Genomic DNA, 21,946 nt, shown 5'->3' with positions numbered 1-21,946 from the left:
CTTTTACCTAAGAATGGGACTTGGGAGCCTGATAAACACAGCTCTCTGGCAAAAGGACTGCAAGAATCTGCTCATCATGACTTCTGCTTCCCTCACAACAAATGAATAAATAACAATGACTGATATGTTACAAAATCAGAAAGTTTTAAACAATTTGCCTCAAGTCACACAGCTAGATTGCAATATATAATACATTATCATGCTTCTAACTTCAGCTTTATGTGGCATATCAGAATTACATATAACAACATCGTTTTCTGGAGACAGAACTATTTGCAATCTAGCTGTGTGACTTGAGGCAAATTATTTAAAACTTTCTAAGTATTCATGGCTTTAAAAATAGAGTTAACTGGGCCTCCCCGGTGGCGCAGCGGTTGAGTGCTGGGTTGCGAGGCTGCCCGCAGCCTCTGCAGCACCGGTTCGATCCCAGGCCCCCAAGCGAGGGTCCCACATGGCGCGCAGACCTCTCCTGCCGCCCACTGCTCCCCTCAGCAGTGTACTTCGTCAGTCTGCCTGCTCTGCTTTCTGCTCTGACTCTGGTGAATTCTCTCACCCTCCCACGCTTCTAACTGTACCCAGTGCTTGTATAAATAAATAAATAAAAATAGAGTTAACAATGCTTTCTTTGAAGGTGTGAGAGTGTTTGGCATGTAGTAAACACTCAGTATATTTACTGTCCTTCTTCACTTCAGTATATTCTAAAATGACAAATATTCCTTGATGGCACTCAATATTCTAGAAGTAGTATTTTTCTTAAGGAAAAAGACAAAAGGCAACTAAAATTTTATAGGAACAAAAGATATATACATTATTTCATGTTTCTGTGGTCTAATTAATGTGTAAAATCAATGTTTTAAAACATTGTGTAAAAATCAATGTTCCATAGATATTTTGACACCAATCTTTCCTCAATTGTGCTATAATTTCACACTTAAGTTTCTGTGTCTTTGAAATAATAAAAACCTTTACGAACCTAGTGAAGACACATCAGCAATGATGAAGTATCCCCCATCAGGAACTATAGGTTTTAGGCCAACACTTTCAAGTAAATGTATCATCCGATCTCTTTTTACTTCTAACTCTTTTGGCAAAGAATTAAAGTAACACTCTGGGTCATCCATGCGCTTGATGTCAATCCAAAAAGCTTGAGCTAAGGCTTCCTGTATGTAGATTGAAAAATATGAAGAGGAAATACTGTAATGTCATTGACTGCTGAGTTTATTGGTATAATAAAGACTGAGTGATATTATTGGCAAAAAGGCCATTCCGAGATTATAAAACATTACTATGAACAACTATAGGCTAATGAATTCAATAACTTTGAAAAAACAGATAAATTTCTAATCAATAAAATTTACCAAGAAGAAAAGATCAACTGAACAAAACCTATCACAAATATGGTAGTTGAAATAGTAATAAAAAAATCTTCCAAAAGGATGATTTTTTTGATAAGTTAATTTTATCAAACCTTCAGCAAACTAATGCCCACCTTGCTCAAATTGATTTTAAAAATACAAAAAGGAATCCTCCCTACTACATTTTATGATGCCAACATTACTTTAAAATTGAAACCAGATAAAGATAGTACAAGAAAATTATAGACCAATAACCTTGCTGAATGCTGATGTAAAACTTTTCAACAAAAATTTCTGTTGAAAAGATCAAATTCAATAGTATATTACAAGGATTATAAACTATAAAGAAGTGTGATCCGAGATGCAAGGATATTTTAATATACATAAATCAATTAATATAATACAATATATTGATAAAATAAAGATAAAATCATATGTTAATATCAATAGATGCCAAGAAAACATTTGATACGATTCAACACTCATTCATGATAAAAACTCTGAACAAGATGGGGATAGAAGGAACCTACCTCAATATGACATCGGCCATATGTCACAGACTAACAGGGAATATAATATTTAATGATGAAAAACTGAAAACTTTCTCCACAAGATTCAGCACAAGACAAATACATCCACTATCACCATTTCTATTTAACTTAGTATTAGAGATTTTGGCCAGAGCCATCAGACAAACACAGGAAATAAAGGGAAACCAAGTAGGAAAAGCAAAATTATCACTATTTGCAGATGATATGTTATATAATGAAGAGCCTAAAGATGCCATCAAAAAGTTACAGGAAACAGTATATGATAACAGCAAAATGGCAGGCCACAAAGGCAATTTACGAAAATCCATAGCTTTTTTTATAGATGAACAATGAACAAGAAGCAAAAAAAAAAAATTAAAAAAAATAACTCCATCTATAATTGCTTCAAAAATAATTAAATACTTCAGACTTTGCCTAACAAAGGCGTAAAAAAAACATATAAAAGAACTGCAAAATGTTATAAAAAGACTTAGCTGCAGGGCCTCCCCGGTGGCGCAGCGGTTGAGCGCTGGGTTGCGAAGTTGCCCGCAGCCTCTGCAGCGCCGGTTCGATCCCCAGCTGCTCCCTGGCCACCGGAGGAGGGTCCCACATGGTGCGCAGACCTCTCCTGCCGCCCGCTGCTCCCCTCAGCAGTGTACTTCGGTCCTTCTGCCTGCTCTGCTCCCCGCTCTGGCTCTGGTGAATTCTCTCACCCTCCCGCGCTTCTGACTGTATCCAGTGCTTGTATAATTAAATAAATGAATAAAAAAAATGAATGAATAAATAAATCTTAAAAAAAAAAAAAAAAAAAAAAAAGACTTAGCTGCATAAGAAGATGGAAAGATATCCCATGCTCAAGCATGAGGAGAATCAATACAGTCAAATTTACTATCTTGTCTAAAATGATACAAATTTAACAGAATTTGCATCAAAATCCCAGCAATATTTTTCAATGGAACTGAACCCAAAATATTGAAATTTATATGGAACCATAAAAGGTCTTGATGTAAAAGCAACCTTAAGAAAAAAGGACAGAAACAGAAGTATTACATTACCTGACTTCAAATTTTACTACAAAGTGACAGTATTAGAAACAATATGGTACTGAAAGATACAAGGACCAACAGAATAGAACTGAAAGACCAGAAATAAATGCACACACATATCAGCACCTAATCTATGAAAAAACATCCATGACAACAAAAGGAGGAAAAGGAGGTCTCTTTAATAAATGGTGTGAAAATTAGAAAGCCATACATAAAAGAATGAAGTTGGATCACTCGCTAACCCCATACACAAAAATAAACTCCAAATGTATTAAAGATTTAGATATAAGACATGAACAACAAAATACAGAGAAGAAAGCATTGGCAATACATTCCACAATATCAATAATAATTATATTTCTGGTGACTCAACTGCTATGGTTAGAGAATTAAAATCAAAAATAGAAACATTGGGATAACCTCAAGTTAAAAAGCTTCTATAAAGCAAAAGAAAATATAAGATGACTAAGTAAGCACACTACTGAATGGGAAAAAAATATTTACATAATATATACTGATAAGGGATTAAAATCTAAGGTACATAAAAAAACTCATATAATTCAATAACAATTGAAAAAAAAAAACCCCAATCATCAAATGGGTAACAGATATGACCAGAAAATTCACTGAAGATCTTCTGGATATTTAGGAGGTCAAAAGTCATGAAAAAATGTTCATTGTCACTGTTAATAAGAGATTAAAACTATAACTAGAGCATTTCACATTGTGAGAATGGCACAAATCAAAAAGACTCCCAATAATTAGTGCTGACGAGGATGTGGAAAAAAAGAAACCCTATTATATCGATGGTGGGAATGTAAACTGGTGAAGCTATTATGTGAAGCGATCTGGATTAACCTTAAAAAAATTAAAAGCAGAAATACCAAATGACCCAGCAATCACATTCTGGGCCTCTGGTGTGATATATTCACAGAATTATGAATCATCAACAAAAAAACTCTCATGTTTTACAATATTCACAGCAGCACTATTTACAATAGCTAGCACATGGAAGCAACCAAAATTTCCTTCAACAGACAAACTGATCAAAAAAATGTGGTTTATAGACACCATGAAATATTACATAGTCACATGTAAGGGTGAACTGCAGCCATTTCCAACAAAATAGAAGGAATTTGAAAAAATTATATGTAGCAAAGCAGGTCAGAATGATAAAAACAAATATTAGATAGTTGTATAAGAGACAAAATTTGAAAACACAAAATAGTTTCAAAAACTACTGGGCAGGAGCCTGCTGGTGGCACAGGAGTTAAAGTCTCAGCACTATCAAGCTATCGCCAGCCACTGCAGCACGAGTCTGATAAATGGCCAAGGAGCTAATTCACATGGTGTGGCAGACCTCTCATCGTGCCCACTGCTCCCCTCAGCAGTGTATTTCAGTGGATCTGACTGTTCTGCTCTCAACTCTGTCTCTGGTGAATCCTCTCGCCCCTGCACCTCTGGTCTACACCCCAGTTCTTGTAATCATAAATAAAAACAAATCTTAAAAACAAAAACAAAACTACTGCACATCAACAAACATCCTGAGGGCTCTGTGGTTAAGGAGGGGACTGCAAGGGGCAAGGATGGTAATGGAGGAAAAAAGGAAATTAAAAAAAAAAAAAAGAAGCTCATCATTGTAACTAGGACAAAAGAAGGATGCCGCCAGAGGTAGAATAAGGCTGAATCAGTGAAGGATGGAGAGAAGGAACGTTAAGATAGATGAGATCTCTCTCTCAAGCTTCAGAAGCCGGTCAGGTAGGAAAGAAATTTAGAAACACATTACCTGGAGCTAGGAGGTGCTGGTTATTCCCCTACATTAGAAAAATGTAAGTCAGGGAGCTCCCCTGGTGGCACATAAAGAGGTCCTCACTCCTGAGAGCTAAGGACACTGGAGCAGTCAAGTTCCAAAGATTACATGCAATTTAAACAGGCCATCTCTAGTTGGGAAAAAAATGACATTTCAGATGGGATCTCTGAGTTGAGGCACCCCCAAATCATAAATCCCTAGATTGCGATGAGTCCCTCAGCCTGCAGAAGTGTCCCATTCTTCCCTATTAAAACCTAACGCTCTCCTCCTATTCCTTGATAAAGGAAAAAAGTCATCTGGGGAATTGCAATTGAATTCTTCTGAACCTATGTAAAACTAGAGATTAACAGAGTCATCAGTTACGTGTAGATGATCGGATTTAATGTTGAGAAATTAGAATGAGCCATGAAAATCCAATTTGAAAAAGAGGTTATCACATAAAGATGGCTTACTTGGAAATAAAAAGACTTGCTATTTTCCTTTTGAGGAGAGCTGTAGAATGACTTGCTCGATCTAAGTCTGGGCAATGAACAGAGAAATGATAAACTAACTGGCCTTTCTGCTACCTTGAAGGATGTAGTGGAAATGAAAGCTGACCCACTGTGTCATTCCCCAGAGGTGTGCAAATCCCTGCTCTAATGATTCATGACCCAGGAAGGTGGTCTAAGTAACCTAGGAAAGAGAAATGAGTTTCTGGGGCACATGGAGCATAACTTCTCTCCATTCTTCAGGAAAATCAGAAGAGGCAGGAAAGAAATTGGGCCAAAGGAAAAAACCAATGTTATTAAGGATCAGGCAAATGTTTGAGCGGGCACAGGTCAGGAACAGGCAAATGAATCCAAACCAGGGCATAAATAAATTCAGGTACAACTCAGAGATATTGTGGGTTTGGCTCCAGATCACCATAATAAAGTGAACATTGCAATAAAGCAAGTTAGATAAACTTTTTGGTTTCCCAGTGCATATGAAAGTTATGATCATACTGTACTGTAGCTATTAAGTATGTAATAGTATTATATATATAAAAGTACATGCCTTAATTAAAAAATACTTTATAGCTAAAAAATGCTAACTTTCCTGAATCTTCAGGGGGGTCACAATCTTTTTGATGGCAGAGGGTCTTATAAGAAAATCAATTTACTGGGGCCTCCCTGGTGGCGCAAGGGTTAAATGCATCACTGTGAAGCTATCCATAGCCTCTGCAGCATGAGTTCGATCTCTGGCCAGAGAGGTGACCCACATGGTGCAGCAGACCTCTCCTGACCCGCCTGCTGGTCCCCTCAGCAGTGTATTTCAGTACATCTGCCTATTCTGCTCCCCACTCTGTCTCTGGTGAATTATCTCACACCCGCATCTCTGGCCTGCACTCCCAGCTCTTGTATGCATAAATAAATAAATCTTTAAAAAAATAAAAGCAATTTACTAAGAGAATGATATTCAACATCATATATTCTCCCTCTTGGTACCCCACATCCTTCTTTTCCCTAGTTTATTTTACTCCATTGTGTCTATCAACATCTGACATATTGTGTTATTAAAATAGTTACTATTATCTGTGTCCTCCACTAGGCTGTAAGTTCCATGAAGGCATGAAGCTTTCCCTTCTGTACCTCCAATACTCTGTATTTTTGAATAAGTGAATAAATTAATTTTGGGAATGAAATGAGCTTAATATATAATAGAACCAAATGTCAGAACCAGTCTTTATGATAGTATTATTTTAGTGAGTAGAAAAAAAAAATTTACACACTTTTTTTTGGGGGGGGGAGTTTATATTAATAGAATTTTTTCTCATTCAGTAGATATTTTTAACAGGGAGCAAAAAACGATATTTACTGTGGCCAATACATTTCAGTCTTTTGGTCTTCTGGAAAAATAATTTCTCGGTGGGTTCTGCTTATTAATGGAATGGTGGTATGGAGCTCCCTGTTTTATAATTTTTTTAAAAAAATAGAACAAAATATAAAAAATATATACATTAAAAAGCCTTGTACTCACTCATGTCCCCATATACAAATTTCACCCATCCCCTTTAACCCTACAGATAGCTACTTCCACTAGCTTCTTAGGGATTCATCCAGTTATCCTTTAAGAAAATACATGCAAATAGTTTTCTCCCTTTCTTATACAAAACAGCATAAACATTCACTGCTCTGGCTGCTGCTGAAAAGACTGTGGCCAAGGAGGAATTACAAAGTCGATGAATTGCCCTGCTCCTGAGTTTATTGCTACTCAGCCCGAGATCACAGACTGGTCAGCGGGCATGCAGGTGCCCTCTGTGCCCACTCAGCAGTTCCTTAGTGATGACTGAGAGCTCGGCCTGCCACTGATGACCGGTCTGAAGCAACTCCCAGTGCTCAGGCCACTGAATGGTTTGGAACAACCACTGGGTGGTCTTACGCTGTTCTTCCACAGGCACTTAAATAGAAAATGGAGTAAGGCTGACAGAAAATAAATCGTTTTTAAAAGTTGTGTCCAGGGCTTTCCTGGTGGTGCAACGGGTTGAGCACTGCGCTGTGAAGCTGTCTGCAGCCTCTGCAGCACAGGTTCAATTCCTGGCTGGCCAGGGAGAAACTCACATGGCGCGGCAGACCTCTCCTGCCTCGCCCGCTGTTCCCCTCAGTAGTGTCTTCCATTGGTCTGCCTATTCTGCTCCCTGCTCTGTTTCTGGTGAATTCTCTCACCCCCTCCACACCCCCCATGCCTCTGACTGTACCTCAGTTCTTGTATAAATAAATAAATCTTAATAAATAAATGTTGTGTCCAAAAACAAACACACTGCTCTGTATCTTGCTCTTCTTTACAATATATTCTGGAAATTTTTGCATGTCAGAAATTAAAGTTTCCTTGTTCTCTGTCATCCTTCCTTTTTCTTTTCTTCTCATTTTATTTTTATAGTCATTGTGACAAGGCTGACAATGGCTCCCAAAGATGCCCACATCTTAACACCAAGAACCTGCAAATATATTATCTTGCATGGTAAAAGGAATTTTGCAAATGGATTTACAGTAAGGGCTTTAAGATGGAGAGATAATCCTGGATTATCTTTGAGCTAATCACAAGAATCTTTATAAGGAAAAGAGGGTGTCAGAAAAGAGGAATAGGAAGCGATACTTTAACAGAAATAGTGATAGGAGAGATGTGACCATGAGCCATGGAATGCAAGCAGTGTCTTGAAGCTGGGAAAAACAGACTCTCCTTCAAAGCCTCCAGAAGGAATGCATCGATGCTGACACCTTGATTTTACCCTCTAATACCAATTTTTAGCTGCTGAACTCCAGACCAGTAAGATACAAAACTTGTACTGTTTTAAGACACTAAATTTATGATAACTTGTTACAGAGCATTAGGAAACTAATAAAATATAATCATATAATACTTAAATATTTGGATAGATGATGATTTATTAAACTAATTATCTACAGATGGATAATGACTATCCCTATCTACTGCAATGAATGACCATCTACATAAGAGCTCCTTACATTGTCAAATAATAGCTACAGGGGTAATTCCCAGACAATGGATTGCTGCTCTTAGAGCTAGCACATCCATAATTGTGCTTGGCCTGTCATTGTCCTGTAGAGTTTATGACACCCTGTACTCCCACCAGCAATGTATTGAGAGTTCCAAATTAAAAGCCAGTATATTGATAAAGAGAAGCTAATCTTGATAGCAATGAATATATTTCTGCTTTGAAACTGCCAGATGATATTAAAAGGCTCTGCTCAAAGAGGACATGAAGGGAAGACCTAAGTCCATTTAAATGTTCAACAACAAAAAATAAAGCCCTCACCAAAAAGTCATGATTCAACTAGCTTTAACAACACCTACCTGTAAAGGAGTTGCACAAGTATAAATGGTGTTTTGATGAATGGTTTGTAAATGTTTTATCAAATGATGAGGACCAACGGACCATCCAAGCTGGAAAAGGAAGAGATGCAAGCATGGTTTCAAAAATGTACCTAATTGCATGTACCCAATTAGAGAGTAGCTAAGCTTAATGAAATTATTAAATATATGCAATTTGACACTATACCAGCAGTAGTGCAGCATTAGTAGTTTGAATCATTTCAACCCTGTGCTTTTTGGGGGTAAGTTTCCAAGTGCAATCATTAACCTCTGCCTTCAGAAGGAATACCACATCTGCAATTATTATCCTTCTTCTAATTTGCTACTTTTGAATTCTGAGGTCTAAAAATCAGTAACAAAGCTTGTTTGAATTACAGGTATACATAAAAATAATCCTGAATAAGGATCTATAGGGCTCTTCCATGAGTTGTTTCTGTGTGCCTCAGTTTTTTGAATTTTCTACTTCTTAGCCATGTTCTGAAGAGGTAAAGTGGAAGATAACCAGGTTTTCACTGGGTAAATTGTTATTGTATTACACAAAATAGTGGTTAAATGCATGGATTCTGAAGACTAGATTGCCTGTCCTGGTTTGAACTTATTAGCCTTTACAAAATTTAAGTTACTTAACATTTCTGAATTTTGGTTTTATTGTCTGTAAAATGGCAGTAATATATTATACCACCCCCAAAATATGATTATAAGAATGAAATGAATCAGTACATGTGATGCACTTGGAGTATGGCACATAGCAAATACCAAAGTACCAGTATTATTATTTTTTCCTTATATATTATTATACAGTAATCTGAACATTCCTTGAAAAGAAAAAAGTGTTATTAGTTGGCTATGCATCAAATGAAAAATTACCTAATTTTTCCTTACTTTTATAGAAATGATTGGATCTCAAAAAGGATAAAGACCAACATGAAAGCTGTGAATAACTTAGACGTAAAAAACCCTGTTTTAAATTGAATATGAATTTTATAACATAACATGCTTTATAAGGACTAAAATACAATCCTATTATTAAACAATTAAATTCTTATTTATCTGACCTTCCAGCCAGTTACACTGAAAGTCTTCCCAGCACTTCCTATTGTGACTGTTCTCTCCCACATACCTGGAAAAGTAGCTAGATAGGGGAAAAAAAAAAAGATTAAAAGCCTTCCAACCAATTTATATTTATATAATCTAAAGACATAAAAAGATACTCAAGATTAATGAAAATAAATATAGCATAGTCAATATAGTTATTTCAATAGTATTTTTTAAGTTGATGTAACTTTAACCCAAAACATTAATAGTTGCATATGTTACAAAGCTTTAAAATACTGTAATATTACACCAAAGTAATGTATAAAACAGATCAAATAATTTTAAGAGCAAATTTATTCAGGGGCAGGAGTGGCAGTAGGCAGAGTTCCAGGCAGGTCAGTGTAGTGAGTGTTTAACAAATCATTATGTGGCCTGGTCTTGACTGTGGCCTTGGCTACTGCTTAGCCCCCTTCTACTCTGCCTATTTTCTGAGTCTATTTCTGTAGAATTCCTTGAGTGATGGATCTTAAAATGTGGTCACCGCACCATTAATAACAACATCACTGAGGAACTTGGAAGAAAGGCTAATTCTTGGCCCACATCCCAGACCTACTGATGCAGAAACTCTGAGGGTGGGGGCCCAGAAATCTCTGCATGTGTTCCTGTGTGCATGTTTTGTTAACAAAATCCCACACCACATAATTCCCCCATTGCAAGGGTTTTAGTATATCCATGGAGTTGTACAACTATTACCACATCAATTTTAGAATATTTTTTTGACTCCCAAAAAATTCATCACATGCCTTTTAGGTATCACCCCCTAATAATCCCCATTCCAACAGCATTAGAACTCATTCCTGAATGGAACGTATTCAACACATGTATTTTCTCTGTAATGTACATCACAGCTTCCCTGCACTTATAAATATTAGATAGCACTTCACAATATGCTTGGGACCATTTTAAATAGCATAGTCACCGTGAAAAGAATATTGTTGATAGCATGAGCTAAGACGAGAAGGCAGAGAAGGAATATTGCCTTGTTCACTTTCAAGTGGGAATACGCAAATAAGTTGATTCAATTTTTTTCACCATCTCTGTATGTCTGCAAATGAAACACTATGAGTATTGATTTTGGGGTGGCAATTACAATTTGGGGAGTATGTAAATTCACAAATACAGATTCTGCGAATGATGAGAAATGATTGTATAAGGATTTATTGATGTTGTAATAAAATCATTCATTTGGTCATTCATTCACTCATTAACATTTATAAGCAACTACCACCAAGTGCCAGAAACTAAGCTAGGTCTAGAGAAAGATGTAGCTCCTGTCTTCAAGAAGCTTAATGTCTAGTGGGTAGGAGACCAGAGAAACAACACTTGTAATAGTGAGATAGTGCTACAAAGAGCAGTAGGCATGAAATACTACTCAGGGTAGAGAAAGGTGTTAAGGGTTGTTTTCTGTAGCTGTAATGCTTGAGCTGAGACTTGGAAATCCCATAGGCCTTTGCCAGTCAGAAAAGGGGGGAAATGATGGGAATGCAGCTAACAAAGTCATGCGGATAAATAAGCATGAGTGTAAACTTTGCTGGATGTTGAGAAACTGCTCCTCTGTTAATGGTCTGAGAATGCTACCTCCAACATTGCTTTTTGGATTTCTCAAGTAATTTAGTTGTAAAGCTCTTCACAGGCAATCTCACAAACTTTTCATTTGTTTTCTAGAGGTCAGAGGATGTTTTTCTGTTTTTCTTAGAGTGTTGGTACACACAAAAAGAAAATAAGTAGCCATTTCTTGAAGGAGGTGCTCAAAACTACCATTTTCGTAAAGTAATCTGCTCTAAGGACCATTCCAGCATTTGCTAGACATAATTATATGCTATCAAGTTTTGAGACATTTCTAGCCTTCTACAGTATTTCAAAAGAACACCATGACTCATGTCCCACTTGTCTATTCCAGAGAGAAAATCCACACTATGTATCATGCAGATTGTCACTTCTTTTAAAGTGATAATATATATCCAAAATCATGCTGATTTAGAAATTCTGATTTAGAAATTCTTTGAAAGTAAGAATTATCCAGAAAAATGAATATAATCCCAGCATGGTATCACTATACATTATGTGTGAAGAAAATCAAAACCACTTGGACATCAAATGTAGCCTCTGTTCACAAAATATTAAGTCTAATTATAATATTAAAAAGGAAAACTAATTTGTCAATTTTAGCCACTTAAAAGTGGATGTCTTTTTTAGTAAGTAGTCTGATCAGTTGAATAACAAGAAACCTTACATTACTTCCAAATATTAATGGATTACTATATAAATGTCAGCATATTCATATACCTCTCTTCTAAATTACTGACAAATTTAATAAAAAAATTTAAATTTTTCTTCAGTATAAGTTAAGCACAGTGATATTTGAAAGGCAACTGGTCTTTGCACATTTCATTAATGAACCATGATCCACAAATTAGCTACAGCAGCTATAATAGTTATTCATAGGCAATCTAAACTTCAGTAGAAGTTAAAGATTAACAACATGCAGGGCCTCCTTGGTGGTATAAGGGGTTGAGCATAGCACTGTGAAGCTCGCTGCAGCTGCTGCGGCGTGAGTTCGATCCCCTGGCCAGCCAGGGAGCTACCCACATGGCGCAATAGACCTTTCCTGTCTGCCCACTGCTCCCCTCAGCAGTGTATTTCAGTCAGTCTGCTGTTCTGTTCCCCACTCTGTCCCTGGTGAATCCTCTCACCTCCCGCACCTCTGGTCTATACCCCAGTTCTTCTATACGTAAATAAATAAATCTTAAATAAAAAAAAAGATTAGCAACATGCAGAAAAATGCTCCTTTGGGGAAAGTTGTCTTTGTAACAACATGAAGATGATGCTAATTTCATGATTTATGGCAAGAGAGCCTTACTGTGTTGTATTAAAGAACTACTATCACACTCTGCAAATAAATGTATTAACTTTCAGCCATTTTGTGTCTTTCATGTAGCGAAGGTCACAGTATTTGATAAAATATCTAAGTTTTAATGCAACCACATTATACTCTAAATAATGAAATAGTGACTTCAGTTTTTCTTGTTTAAGTTTTATGGGCTGTTATAACAACCAAAAGTTTAAGTTGTTAGCTTAAAAATGTATCTTGATATCTTTAGCAAGTAATATTATCAGTTACACTTTTTACAATGAAGGGCTTATAGTATAAAATTTAAAGAATATAATGGCTTAAAGAGTACACATCAAGATCATTTAAAAAGACAATTGGAAAGAACATTGCTAAATTGAGTCTAAAAATCTAAAAACTAAAAAACATGTCTCTTTTCCCATGGACATGATACGTACGTATTATGTTGAGTATAAAATGATGTTTTTTCTTTAGACAGTTGTTTTTCATTGTTTAATCTCCAAAAATTACAAAAACAATTAACTGTCCATACTGTCTGATTTTCTTTTTTTTTTTTTTTTGCATCGATGGAACACAATATTGTCTGATTTTCAACCAGGGAAAAGTTCAAATGACAGGAGAAATCATCCACAAGATGGCTGAAGGTACAATTTTGACATATAACAACAGTTTTTTGTGTTAAGGTACGACCCCTACAAATCTCTACCTTTCTTTATTTTTACACATTCTAGAGAGAAAAGTCATTTTTCTTGCAGGGATTCCATAATCCATAAAGTTTTGATAACTCACAAAAACGTATTCCCTTATAATTTGATACTGATCATCAGATCTATAATTCCACTGGTCTCCAAAAACCTCCATCTCTATGTCTCACAGACATTGAAACTCCACAAGTCTAAAGCATATAAAGCAAGACATTCCTTTGCTCACTTTCCCTCACAGATCGACTCCTCCTCCTCCACATCTATCTTTGGCTGGGGTTTCATCACTGCTGACTGATCCAGACAAAAGGTGACAGAATCACAGTTCTTGTTCCCTTGCCATCTTCAAACACTGTATTCTGTTATATAATTTCTACTTCCAAATAGCCCTCAAATGTTATCTCCAGAGCCAGGGAACCTTATTTGCTTAAGATTCCCTCCTATAACTGGCTTCACCTTTCTAAAACAAATCCAATCAGGGAATTAATTCCTCTACCTTGTCACGCCTTTTATAATAGTTCTCAAAGTAGATTCACTGACACTCTGGTGATCAAATTAATACAGAGAGCTTTTTAAGCAATCAATTTAAAATTTTCTTCCACAAAATTTTCTTAAGCATTTAAGATTGGTGTTACCACTTATCTGATAATGAATACTACCAATAGTGAAACCAATTAACATTTTAGTAAATGAATTTATGGCAAAATCTGAAAAACTCAAGTATGTTGATATCAATAGCTCTTTGTTACAAACACACAGAATTGTGATTTTTTTATATTGATATCTCCAAATTATTGATTTTTGTTAGGTAAATTGCTTCTAGCTTCAGGATGGAATGCAATATATCATAATTTCATGATGAGAACATCATAACTTCAAGGTGTCTACCATTCAAGACATTTTCTGAACCACTGGTTTCCTCAGTAAAGTTAGGACTCTTTATTTTCATATATGAATCACCCTATTTTTCCACCTTTTAAACCACTTACTTTTCTTAAGTATTTCTTGTTTGCATGCTTCCTTACCTGAGTACATATTAGTTTATTCGAAAGGAATTTTCTTTCTACTCCTCTGCCTAGTTAATTTCATCCTTTGTCCACTCCTTTGCTGATCCCCTCAAGCAGCTGCTTTCTCTTCAGTGTCTCTACAACAATTTGTCATGTACTATTGGGATACTTAGGATACAAAATAAGTCCACTAATTTTTTAATTAACTGGCTTCTGTCACAGTGATTTCAGTTATCCTTCCCCTGCTATTTTCATACTTCTTTCTCTCTCAACAATTATTTTTTGATTATCTACCACATGTAAGACCCTGTTCTGGGAACTGCAGATTTAGAAGAGAACAAAAAAAATCTCTTGCAGCTTAGAAATAGAAAACATAGACCCTGATATTTGCTACAGAAAACAAAATAGAAGAGTAAAAGGACAAAGCAAATGCCAGAAGGAGGTGCAACTACCTTAAATGATGCGATCATGAAATTTCATGTCTGACTAGAGACCCAAGGGAGGTGAGAGACTGAGCTATATGCACATCTGGAGGAAAAGGGCCAGTGCTACGATCCAAAGAAAGCAGCCTGCTTATAATCTTATCTCTGATATTAGTCTGGATTAACCCGGAAGATACTGGCATTTGTGAGACAGGCCAGGAGTAAAAGGTAAAATCCTGGCAAAGTCCAATTAGTAATAGTTTATTGTCCTTGTAATGTTTTCCCACCAATCTGGCATTTTGTCAACTGTTCAGAGAGATAGTCCAGGTCAGGGATAAGTTAATCTTCCTATGTCTTAGGTGTCAAGTCATAAAATTTGATTCTTGATAAAAAGACACAGATATAGGCAAAAGAACCACTTCTCTGATTTCATCACTTTATAGTATGACCTGAAATCTCTTTCCCTAAATGTGTACTGTTTGTCCTTCAATCTGTTCATTAATTTACTCAAGCATCATTCATTCAAATATCATTTTTAGTGCTCTTATAGACAGACACCATTAGAGGGCCTCCCTGATGGTGCAGGGGTTAAGTGTCAGCACTATGAAGCTATCGGCAGTTAGTCACTGCAGGACAAGTTCAATTCCTGATTAGAGAGCTAACCCACATATGGAGCAGCAGATCCTATCCAGTCTCACTTGCTTCTCCCCTCAGCAGTATATTTCAGTCAATCTGCCTGTTATGCTCCCTACTCTGTCTCTGGTGAATCCTCTCACCCCCTCCCCTGCACCTCTGGCTTATACCCCAGCTCTTGTATGCATAAAATAAATCCTTAAAAAAAAAAAAATATTTAGAATTGTTCTGGTATCCTTTCCAATCAGTAGTTCTTCACATGCCCAAACACATCATTTAGACTTGTGAGTCTATGTCAGTACCTATTTTGAAATGCTTATTTCCAGTAAATACAAGCCATTCATAAACCTCATCACTGATGCAGAGTGTGTCATGTTTGATGCAAAGGTCAGCAATTACTTGGAGTTCCTCTTTGGAATAAACCTACACATATTAAAGGAAACATAAGAGCAGAGTCAATTACTATTCAACAGGTGAGAAAAGGATATGTCGGAAGATGGCAGAGAGAGAACAAAGATTCACTTACCTTGCCAAAAGGGTTATGTGGAGTATTTAGTATAATAGCTTTGGTTTTGGAATTAAATTTACTTGCTAGCTCTTGAGGGTCCAATGTCCAGTCAGAACTAGACCATTTTTTTCCATCAACAGGTTTCTAAGTATAAAGAATGAAGATGTGATTTAATTCAATTAATTCAAATTTGCTGTCTTACAAACAAATAACCTAATATGGGAAAAAATTAGAGAAAGACATGGCAAAGGTAACTGAACAAATGACTAACAGAGAAATTAAGCAGAAATAACTAAGCTTTAGTTCTCTTGAGAGTCCAAGAGGAACTGAGTTGCATGGTCACACTTGTTAAGTGGAAAAAATGAATTCTGTCAACATTAACAGCTATTATAGTGCCCGTATCCCTTCAAAGGAGTTAGCTATCACTATGGTTAATATATCTGATAATGTAAGGTTAATAAAAAAGTCCTTTAGTTCACCTTAGTGTATTATTTATTTGGGTAAGACTTTTAAAAAGGCAATAGCATTGTGTTATATTCCTGAAGATAATAGCAGGTTAAAAATATCACTTCATTCAGAATTCAACAAGCATTTATTGAGCACCCAGCATATATCCCACATTGTTAGTCACTGGGGAGTAGTGAGTCACAGATGGTCTCTGACTTCTCAGGTTCACAGTTGCTGGGGGAGACACATAACCACAAAGAATATATTATATAAAATGTGGATGTTGGTACAACAGAGACACATGACAACATATAAAGTAGCCACAGCTGCCCTCTTAGAATTGCTGACTACCTTCTATCATAATTGAGATATGTAATAAATCCCAGGAAAAAATCAAAGTGGAAACTTTATCAGTAACAATATAATTGGTCTTTTCAAAACTTCTTACAGCATGGGAATTGTACTGGCAAACTTACATATCTTAGGGGAATATAAACAGGTGTTGCTCCAGCCATTCTCACCATGGGCTCATAACAATCATAGTAAGGCACTATTATTATGACCTGAAATAAAGCCAAGCAAAAATATAATATATAGATCATTACTCATTTATCAAGTGTCATGTACCTCTATTGTGTCAGACATGAGACATGTGAGATGCAGCAGTGTAAAAAGCAGATTTTGTCTTCATGGAGCCAGTATTCAAATGGAAGATACCCTGGAGGTAATATGTCCCAGGTAGCTGTAGCTGAAATCCTGGGTCTCTTAGGGAGATCTATGGATGAGATTGCAGTGGAGACCTTTGAACTTGCATGCAAAATTTTATCTGCAAAGGTAAATTTTCCCAGGAAATAGGGCCATTGTTCTCATCATCTGAATTTTCAAATTAGAAAATAAAATGTCAGCTAGTGACAGAAAACTACAAGGAAAGAGAATACTGCAATGCTTTCTATTATAGAGGCAAAGTTATAATTATTGCCATGAGAGTAAAGATGTTTCTTTTTCACAAAAGCATCCTGAAAGGAAGGATAGATGCAGGTTGAGGAGGCTACTGCCCGACCCACAGTCTCCCTCACAGTGACTTATATACAGATTATGTCTTTTTTCCTAGCCCTCTGAGATTATTCCTTGTTCCTTTGCCTCTACATCTTCTTTCTCAATCACTAGCCTGACTTTCATATAGGTGGACCAATCTAATCAGTCCAGTTGGTATCCCACCCACATCCCTGGCTTTTTGCTATTCTATAAGGAAAGTTTGCATATTTATAATTCCATTTATCTTTGGTTAATTTAAATTTATCGCTTAATCAATTTATATTTATCATTTTTATGATTATTGGAACATCAATAATTTATCATTGAATACATTTAATTTTTCTTTTTTAAACCTAGTAATTACTTCACAAAATTTCCTTTTATTGTAGTTTTAATATTATTTTAATGGCAGACACTCTATTGAATTCTAGAAGAATTTTTCATTGCCTGTGTAGACAACAATCCTAAATTACTTTTGAAAAATCTGCCAACCATTTATAATTTTATGAGTCGACACTAAGTTGTCTTAATTAACTTTTTGTTAGTGAAAATAATGGTAACCTGATTATTGTTGTACATGTGCACTGTTCACAGTTTGTATTTCCTATGATGTGAATTAACTATTCAAGGCCTTTCTTGTTAAAATCATATGAGGCCCTTACATTCTTAAGTCCCTTCATTTGTGCTAGTCATTCAACTCACAATGACTACCTACATGAAACATAATGTGCTATGTTAGGGATTAGGTATTATGGAAGAGGAAAAAAATGAACCAGAAATGGATCTTTCCCTCAAGTGACTTGTTCTTAATTAGTCTGCAAAATTCTCAGGGACTAAGGCAACCTATCTTCATAAACCTTGGTGAGAAACGCATGGCTGATGTGAAGTGAGAACTCAATAAAGGAAAATAAATTGGGGAGGCAGAGAGACAGAATTGAAAGCATATATCTAACACTCTTTGCTATAATTTCTGTATTTTTATAATGGGAATAATTCTCTTTTTGAAGAATTTTTACTGAACACTCAGTATTTTAGGTTCTGGCAGTATAGCAATAAACTAGTTCTGCAACTTACATTCTACTGAGAGAGACTTCAAAGAAACAAAGAAACAAGGAAATAAGGGAGATAAATTCAGGTAGTAAGAAAAGCTATAGAGAATAAAACAGGTCAGCATAATAGAAGTCAACATGAGTTTCAAAATAATAGATAGGGTGATTAGGGAAGAAAGAATAGATAGGTGAAGGGCAGAGCCTTGCATACTCCAACTGGTGCAGAGAAGGAAGAAACAATGAAAGATAAACAATATCAAAATGTGAGATGAAACTTTCACCTGTTCTATAGAATTAAAGGACATTATGTGTAGCAAAGAACGAGGGTACTTTCTTAAATATGTTTCCTTAAGTAGTTTATTATCCAGCAGAGTAGAGGGAATTAGAGATATATAAAAAATAAAGCACAAATAAAAGTGAGACTTTTTATAAAATGAGGTAAAGATAAGGTGTGATGAGAGTTCGAAGAAAGGAATTAACAATATAGATAAGGGCAAATATCCATTCTTCAGACCCAGTTAAAGCAACACCTCTCTAGAACTTTTCAGATCACTTCTTTCTGTTACCACTGTAACTCACACGATCCCCACTACAGACTAGGGGAGTATACATTCCTCATCTGTCTTCTATTAGACAGGGGGCTCTTTCCACATAGACACTGCCTTTTAGAAAATTCTCCTCTCCCACAGATCCTAGTATGCAGGCCTCAATAACACTGACACAGAGTTATTAGAAAAAGTAGAATTGACTGAACTCCATGCCAAAGTGGGTCTTCACATCACAGTACCACCTAGTGGAAATCACTCAGCCTTCTTGTGGGACCTCCCTAACTAAAGCCTTGTTGATTGAGTTCAGACTAAAGGTTATTTTAACAGTGCAAACTGAAGATTAATTTTCTTCCATTCTGGCTAGCCCTTCTACCTGTCCTTATCTAAATTTAAGTTCACTACAAAAATAATAAATAACTATAACAAAATGGATGAATCTCATAGATATAACGATAAATGAAAGGAGCCAGACTCAAGAGTACATACTGTAAGATTCTATTTATATCAGGTAAAAGAGCGGGCAAAATAAAGCTACAGTGACAGAGGAAAAAGAGTGGCTACCCCTGGGGGAATACAGACTTGGGAGAAGTAAACTGGAGCCTTCTGGAGTGTTGGAAATGTATTATATCTTCATCTGGTTTGTAGTTACATCAAAGTCATTGTGTTAACATACATATACATGTGAACTAATTGAACTCTATACATTTAAGACTTGTGAACTTTACTGCATAGTTATTATACTCAAAAATAAAGTAAAAAAGAACATAAAATAAGTGAAAGATTCAAAAGTAGGACAAATGGTAGTGACATGATTATGTCAATATACTTACTTCATCTCCCTCATCAATTAATCCTTGAATGGCACTGAAAAGAGATCCATATGCTCCTATTGATACGAGGATTTCTTTATTTGGATCAATTTTATTTTGATAAAACTTTTCATATAAGCAGGACAGAGCTTTCACAAGTGATGGATGACCCTATTGAGTAAAAGAGAAAAAAATCTTGAATTTGATAACAGGACCTATTTCTTTGAGGAAATTTGGTTCTAAAATATAAATGTTTTTTAAATTTTTGTTTTAAGTTTATAATTATCATTATCCAAAGACAATCTGTATCTTTACATAGCAATACACTTAAATTTTTCCCCTGCTTTCAGATGGTTCCCACCTGAATGATCATGAATACTTGGTAATGACTGAAAACTTCCTATCATATGATTGGTTTTGAAATACAAAATTTTATGTTATTTGCTTTGATTAAAAATTGACTTTCTAAATTCCTGCTTTGAGTGAGACCATCCGATATTTTTCTTTTTCTTTCTGGCTTTTTCACTGAGCATGATCCCTTCCAGCTCCATCCATGTTGCTGCAAATTGCATGAAGACTAATTATAATAAAGTAAAAATCAAAATCAACAAGCAACTATAAACCAGAGACACACTACAAGGAGAGGGAGGGAGAAGGGAATAAGATCAAAACAAGGGTGGTGGGAATTGTATGGAGACTATAACCAAGATGAAAATGCATACATTGTGCAAAAATGAAAAATGATGTAAAAAATATATAAAATTAAAAAAAATAAAAAAAATGACTTTAACACCAAACATATTCTTGACAATAATCAAATCACATTTCACAATTTTACTTTTGATAATAATTAAATCATATTGAATAGAGTTGGATTATTTCCCCCAGTTAAAATAATCCCCCAAGCTTGCATTAACTATTTATTGCCTGAATCTCTTTCTCCAAATGGATTATGGGGGGGGGGGGGCAAAAAAAAATTCACCAAAGAAATTCACATTAATACTGATGTGACAGTAAAAGTTAGGTGAAAGCACATCATCCAAATTGATAGTTGAGTATGTAGCAGTTTCTAAAAGAACAAAGATTGCAAACCATAGTCTAAGAAATAGGGAGTCTCACAACACCTTGATTAGCTCCTCCTCAGTCTTCTCATCTTCCATGCTCCCTTCTCTTTCTTTCCCTTTCCCCCTCATCTCACTTTGCATTGAAATCAATATTTATTATTTATCTTCTGTCTAGTATCTCCCTCCTTTTTTTGCTTTGGGAGAACCACAGCAATTTTGTTAGTTGTGACTAAGTGTCCAAATGCAGTTAAAAATATAGCAAGAGGAAAAGACCGCTGAGATTCAAGCTCAAAAAATACACATGAATTGTTGAAAGAGCTGAGAAGGTTGCCATCAGTCCTGGAAATTAAAAATTTCCTTTGAATTCCATTTTAATACTGGATGTAACAAATTCTAGCAAAGACTGATCTGAAAGCAACCAGAAGTGCTCTAGTTCTTTCCTTAGAATGATAAAGATCTGTGTTTTCAAAATTTTTTAACTGCAAAAATAATTCAAGCTTCATATAATAAGCAAAACTAGGTAAAGATGTGCAAAGAAACAACAACAATACTCTCCTTAGTATCACTTCCTTCCTGTATTTCAAGGTGGCCAGTGTCCATAGCCTGGCGACAGGACCATTCCTGGTGCTTATACCAATACAAAAACACATATACATAAACACTTGCATATTTACAGAATTTTACAATTTACAAAAATTGGAAAATATATAAATGAATGCACATAGTCATGTTCCAATAAAACTTTAGGGGTTTTAGCTGGATTTGAGCCATAGGTAATCGCTTGCCAAACCCTTCAATTAAACAGTTTAAAGAGAACTGACATCTTAACAATATTTAGTCTCCACTCCATTCATTTAGGTATTGTTTAATTTCTCTCAGTAATGTTTTGTTGTTTCTTGCCTATATTTTTCAAATCCAGTTCTAAATATTTGATGCTTTTGCTGCCACAGTAAATGATATTTTAGGGAATTTTGCTTTCCAATGGTTCATTTTTAGTATATAGAAATATAATGGATTTTTGTTTATTGATGTTGGGTCCTACAATCCTGCTCAATTCACTTAGTAAGGTATGGCAGCTTTTTTTGCAGAATCTGAGAAATCTCTGGCTATCCTAGGCATTTCATCACAGACAGACAGAGGTTTGAATGAGACAGAGAGGAAGAAAGTAACTAGTTAGAAAGAGA

General features: G+C 35.7%; 1 protein-coding gene across 1 annotated transcript in view; it reads right to left on the bottom strand.

Annotated features, from left to right (window-relative positions):
• The window catches only part of KYAT3 (kynurenine aminotransferase 3), a gene marked incomplete at both ends in the record, with an annotated part of 42,539 nt that overhangs the window by 6,718 nt on the left and 13,875 nt on the right, over nt 1–21,946 (bottom strand). Inside the window, 7 exons of the mRNA XM_084243184.1 lie at nt 974–1,160; nt 8,576–8,665; nt 9,649–9,725; nt 15,605–15,725; nt 15,829–15,954; nt 16,734–16,820; nt 19,720–19,869. Coding sequence (XP_084099310.1) covers nt 974–1,160; nt 8,576–8,665; nt 9,649–9,725; nt 15,605–15,725; nt 15,829–15,954; nt 16,734–16,820; nt 19,720–19,869 — 838 coding nt within the window. The remainder of the gene's footprint in view (nt 1–973; nt 1,161–8,575; nt 8,666–9,648; nt 9,726–15,604; nt 15,726–15,828; nt 15,955–16,733; nt 16,821–19,719; nt 19,870–21,946) is intronic.

This window comes from Talpa europaea (genome assembly GCF_964194135.1).
Source record: "Talpa europaea genome assembly, chromosome: 9".
Lineage (NCBI taxonomy): Eukaryota > Metazoa > Chordata > Mammalia > Eulipotyphla > Talpidae > Talpa > Talpa europaea.
This window is presented reverse-complemented; position numbering and strand designations above follow the sequence as displayed.